Consider the following 6,000-nt stretch of genomic DNA (forward strand, 5'->3'; position numbering starts at 1 on the left):
CCTAGCGCATGGAAAGATAAGACATCCCCTGAAAATAAGACCTAGCGCAACTTTGGGAGAAAAAATTAATATAAGACACTGTCTTATTTTCGGGGAAACAGGGTACCTGGAGAAAAACACTGGACCAAACGTGAGAGCAACACGGGTCAAGGTCATTAAAGACGAGGTCCGAGACGCTGTCCCAACCAAGAGGGGCTTCCGGGGACATGAGAACTAAGCATGATATGGGACCCTGGATGGGATTCTGGGGCAGAAAAATGACATGAAGGAAAAACTAGAGACAGGTGAATAGTGAATGGGCTTTCATTACTAAAAAAAGTATCTTTATTGATCCTTTCATTGGGACTAATGCCCAACACACAGTGTTCATAGCAGGGAAACTGGTTGATGGGGAACTGGGAACTTGCTGTACCGAATTTGCAATAATTCTGTAAGTCCGAAGCTGCTCTAAAATTCAGAGTTGATTGAAATGGTTAAACCGCCCCGCTGATGACTAAAAGCTAGGAGAAGGAACTCCTGCTGTTTGTGCCAACGTGGAGGGCACTGTGCCAAGTGAAATAAGTAGACGGAGGAAGACACGTACTCTATGATCTCCCTTATATGTGGAATCCAAAAAGAGCCGAACTCATAGACACAGCCCGGGTGTCTGCCAGGGACTGGGGCGGGGAGAAAGATGGGGAGAGACAGGGAGATGCGGCAAGGGGGACAGACGCCCAGTGATAAGATGGGTAAGCTCTGGGGCTCCAGCGGACAGCATGTGATGGTCGTTAGTAATACCGTGTCACATCCGTGGCTGTTGCCAAGACAGCAGATCTTCAATGTTCTCACCACGGAAAAAGAAATAATTATGTGACGGATGAAGGTATTAGCTAACGCTGCTTAATCACTTGGCGATGTACAAGCCTATCGAGTCAACACTTCCACGCTGTGAACAAGCCTGAGAGTGTGTCAGTTGCACCCCAATAAAGCTGGGGGTGGGGGCAGGGAGAGTTTTAAGAAGAAGGAATACAAGGACGGTGTGCCCTATTTGTAGGTCTGAGGAAGCCACGTGGGGAATAGAATGTGCTCCCAGAAGAACGGCCGCCGATGGGACCGCAGGGAAAGCCCGGATAAACTCCTGTCAGAGCGGCCCCTCCAGCTGGCTGCGTCGCTGGAGCGCCACCCGAGCACCAGAGAGGCTGCCAGTTTGATTTCTGCTCAGGGCACACACGGAGGCAACGGCTGGACGTTTCTCTCTCACATCATGTTTCTCTCTCTCCCCCTTCTTCCCTCTCTAAAATTAAAAAAAAAAAAAAAGAAGAAGAAGAAGGAAAAAAAAGCATATCCTAGGGAGAGGATAAAAAAGCCATTAAAAAATTCTTAATAGATAAAGTAATCTGAGACAAAGGCAGGATCCAAATGAATAAAAGAGAAAGGATTATTCAACCAAACGTGTCGAACCAATTCGTTATCCCATTCTAGAACAATTACACTCGATTATTGTTTACATCAATTTTTTTAATTCAGGTTAAAGAATCCAATACAACAAGGAAAAGAGAAAAGAGATGAAAAAGCTTAGGACATGCACCTCACTGATTTTGGGACAGAAAACAAAGAAGTATTTCGTAAGCATGAAAGTGAAGAAATGACAAAGGGGTGCGTCCGCTGATTCCACTGCATTTAAAGCCGAAAACAGAAACATTTCAACTTCAGGGCATCAGGAACTGACCAGCCATGCAAAAAAGCCAACCACCAGGAAAAATACCAGCCGCCTAACAAAGTCCAGTTCATATCATCACTATCGAGTCCTCCTCTCAAAACAGAGGAGAAACCCACTAACAACCCAGTGGGGAAAGAAACCCACATTTACACAACAATCTCACGGCACATGACAACACACTGAACCCCACTGGCAATTCAAGCAAGAAGGCACCATTTCCATCTTTTGAATCGGGGTGGATGGGGTGGGGTGGGGAGATGTTTTTATACTAATTCCTGGTGTGAGGCACAGCTTCTCTGAAACAGCCCCTTCAGATGCTTCTGGTAGAAGTTTAAACTCTCAAAACATTTTGTGAAACCCTCTGAAGAATCGCCCACCTACTCCGGGTGCTAAAAACGTCCTAAGAATTCCACTCGGAGAAGCTTAATCCTAAAAATAAAAATAGAAATCAAAGATGCAGACGAAAGATGAGAGTGCCTTCTGCATGTTTTAATAGAGAAACACTGAAAAGCATCGGCGTTTTCAGCCAAAATGAAACCATTAGCAAAATTCTGACTCTCTGGTTTGGGAACTTTCCACGCTTTTCAGTTAAACACTGGCGACGTCCTGCCAGAGCGCAGGTCCTGGTTTATCTCCGCGCTCTGGCCGTCAGGACCTCTGACACCTGCCGCAGAGGCCCCTCGGGGGTTTCCTTGCGGAGGGTCCTGCAGGCAGGCGGCCCCGGGGGGCGGGGGGTCAGCTAAAACCCCCGTTTCCCCAGCTCCTCTCCCACCAACAGGATGCCATTGGCTGATTCAAAAGACACAGCGAATCCCACTCCACGGCTCCAATCGCTGCTCAGAACCTGCGGCGCCGCTCACAGCCATAGAAGGCAATCCCCGCTCCGGAGCCTCCATCCCCAAGTCAGAGCCCCGGACCCGGAGCCTGAGCCCAGACCCGCCCGGCCTCTCCCGCTCTCCCTCCTCCCACACACACCGGCCCCCACACCAGCCACCACCCAGCGAGCTCAGGAGGAGGCACTGGGTCCCCAGGTGCCCCCGCACCCCGCACCCTCCCTCCCCCTCCCCCCGCGCCTGGCATCGGCCAGGGAAATGCTCGAAAGCGGGTCAACGCTCCCTCCTGTGCTCCGAGCGCGCTCCATCGCTGCTCCCTCCGCACCGGAGCCGGCGAGGGACGCTCTGTGCTCCCCGTCCACTCTGTGCCCGTCCTGTCTCCCGCCGGCTGCCGGCTCCTGGTGTGACCCCTGCCCCCTTCCCAGTGAGAGCCTCGCAGGCTGTGCACCCAGCAGGGGCTCCATCAGCACTGAGCCCCCCTCCCCGCCTCGCGCCTGGGCCTGGGGGTGTCTGGAGGGGACAGGATGGAGTAAGGCTGGAGAGTCCTGCACCCAGGAGGACGGAGAGGAGGCGGTGGAAGGGGGCTTAGGGCAGCTGATGACCAGGGAGGGGGCAGTGAGGACAGCCCGAGGGAGCCCCAGCCCAGGACTCAAGGTCAGGGTCCCACAGGCTGCTCCCCTGCCCCGCAACTGCAGCCCAGCGTTTTAGGGACAAATTACATCACCAGTTTGGCTCAATGGATAGAGCGTCGGCCTGCGGACTGAAGGGTCCCAGGTTTGACTCCAGTCAAGGGCATGTACCTTGGTTGCGGGCACATCCCCAGTAGGGAGTGTGCAAGAGGCAGCTGATCAATGTTTCTCTCTCAACCATGTTTCTAACTCTCTATTCCTCTCTCTTAACTCTCTGTAAAAAATCAATAAAATATATATATATTTTTTTAAATTACATCACCCTGGCAGGTGGCCTGGGGTGAGTCCCACCCATGTCCTGAGCCTCAGTTTCTCCAAGTGTAAGAGAAGGAGGGTGGCAATGGAAGCCCAGGAATGATCCAGAAGGGAGAGAGTTGGAGGGGGGTACCTGTGTCTGAGCAGAAGGCTCAGGACACACCTCACCTCTTCCCAGCTCCCCCACCTGGCTGCCCCCTGCCCCCGAGCGGGGAACTGTGCTTTGGATCCTCCCGGAAGTGTCTCCTAGCTCCCTGGCTCTGGGCTTTGGGACATCCCCTCCCCCCGAACCGGAGCTCCTGGAAGCGGAGGGACCTTCACCCTCAGCCTGAGGATGACGGGGTGGCTCACACCCACCGCGGCCCATTCTCCCAGATTCTCCCCACGGGCAGCGGCCTCCGGCCTGGGCGCTGTGGATTCTCACACAAGAACACTGTGACACCGTCCTGCAGGGACCCTGCCCCTTCCTTAAGTGCGGCTTCCTCCAGCTGCCCTCCGACAGAAAGGTGGGGGATGGGAGATGTGGAGCAAACAGGGACGCAGGAATGTGGGGGCCGGCGGCCGGCAGGGTGCCCCCGCCCCGGCTGAGCCACAGCGGGACGTTTTAAGGGAGAAATGCTGGAAAGCAGGCCTCTCGCTCGGAGGAACGTGGGGAGCCACCGCCGCTGTTTCTCCCGAAAGGCCCCACAGGGGTCTCCCAGGGCCCTGGCCAAAGGCGAGTCCCCAACGCCGAGCAGAGAGTGGGGGGCTGAAGGAGACGGGTGATGGGCGCGGGGACCAGGCAGCCGGGCAGGGCCATCCCGGGGAGCTGTCCGCGGGGAAAGCCGGTGAGGGCTGGCAGGCAGGAGGGAGACACCTGGCTCAGCGACTCTCCGGCCTCCCAGCCGGTGCCCGGTGCCCGGTGCCCAGTGCCCGGTGCCAGGGCGAATTCTAAGAACTCACACCAAGTGAAAGCACAGAGGCTCTGGGGGCCACACTCGGCCACGGTGCCTCCTTTCAAGGTCTCAGCAGTTGGGGGGCAGTTCTCACCCCATTTCACTAGCGGGAAAGTGAGTGTCCGGAAGGTGGGGTCACCTGCCCAGGTCGCACAGCCAGGAAGTGGCTGCGCAGCATTGGAACGCGGTTCTGTGCAAGGTGCACGGGTGGGAGCGGGGCGGCTCCGGGGACGGAAGGGGCGTCGGGGGACGGCGCGGGGGGGGGGGGGGGGAGCGGCGGGGAGCAGTGGGGGGGAGAAGGGGGTGCCCCAGGTCCCCGGGGGTCGCCAGTGCAGAGAAGGCGCCCACCCGCCTCCGCGCAGCGCTGGGCCCGCAGGTGCGCCTGGCCGTGGCAGGCGGGCGGCTGAGCGCTGCGGGGGGCGCGGACGGGCCGGGTGGGCGCCCCGGGGTCGGGGAGGGCACCGCGGGCGCCCCGCGGTCGGGAGGGCACCGTGGGCGGGGACGCACCTGGGTCGTGGAAGGGCACCAGCGCGTAGTTGGCGATGGCGCGGCTGCGCTGGCTCAGGCTGCGCTCCAGGATGCGCGAGGCGCCGTCCAGCACCTGCACCAGGTCGTCCCACATGGAGCCCGTGACGTCGAAGACGATGGCCAGGGTGGCGGCCCCGGCGGCAGGGGCGGGCGCCGGCCCGGGCTCGCTGGCCGCCGCGGCGGAGAGCGCCAGCAGCAGGCGCAGCAGCAGCGCGGGGGGCATCGTGCGGCGCGGCCGGGCCCGGAGGCGGCGGTCGGTCCGGTGCGCTCAGCGGCGCCCGGTGCTCAGCCGCTCCTGGTGCTCGGCGGCGCCCGGTGCTCAGCGGCGCCCGGTGCCCAGCGGCGCCCGGTGCTCAGCCGCTCCCGGTGCTCAGCGGCGCCCGGTGCTCAGCGCGGCGGACGGTGCGTGCGCTCGGGACGGGGTCTCCGGGCAGGCGGGTCCCCCTGCAGGAGCCGGGGCGGGTCCTAGAGCCCACCCCGTTCAGGGTCACGGCCCGCCCCCTCCGGTGACTCAAACTTTCCCGCCCCCGCGGCTCGCCAGGCCGGACCGAGGTTAGGGGAGGACGCGGGGCGGACCGACCGCGGAAGGCGGCTGGGGCGGCCCGGGCGGCGGGGACGGGGATGCCCGGGACGCGGCGGACACCTGCGCCCGGACACGCGCCTGCAGCGGGGGAGGGAGAGGGAGGGGAGGGAGGGGAGGGAGGGGTGGCGCACAGCCCTGTCCTGGGGGGCCGGCCGCGGGGGGGGGGGGGGGGGCTGGCCTAGTTGTTCCCTCCACCCCGCTCCCTGCAAACGCCCCGCCCCGCACATGGATCCGGTGCTCTTTCTTTGCACAGGGATCTGTGCTTCCGTTACTGAAACTGTGACTGTTATAATCAAGCACCAGCCGAGCACCTACTGTGTGCTAAGCGTTTTCTCACGGTTATTTCCTCCAATGCTCGCTGCTCCCGCAGAGGGAGGCTCTCTCTCTAACCCCATCTTACAGGAAGCAAACTGAGGCTCGGGCGTTTACAAACTGAGATAAGTCGTTAGCCCAGTCACAGCTCTCCAGCGGTGGAGGT

At 59.7% G+C, this 6,000-nt stretch overlaps 1 protein-coding gene across 1 annotated transcript in view; it reads right to left on the reverse strand.

Moving 5' to 3' along the window:
- The window catches only part of HMCN2 (hemicentin 2), a gene marked incomplete at its 5' end in the record, with an annotated part of 130,533 nt that extends 125,371 nt beyond the window's left edge, over positions 1-5,162 (reverse strand). The window contains 1 exon segment of the mRNA XM_084899127.1: positions 4,919-5,162. Within this exon segment, the coding sequence (XP_084755253.1) occupies positions 4,919-5,162 (244 nt within the window).
- Between the last annotated feature and the right edge of the window lie 838 nt (positions 5,163-6,000).

The sequence above is a fragment of the Pipistrellus hanaki genome (genome assembly GCF_964339955.1).
Source record: "Pipistrellus hanaki genome assembly, chromosome: 11".
Taxonomy (NCBI): Eukaryota; Metazoa; Chordata; class Mammalia; order Chiroptera; family Vespertilionidae; genus Pipistrellus; species Pipistrellus hanaki.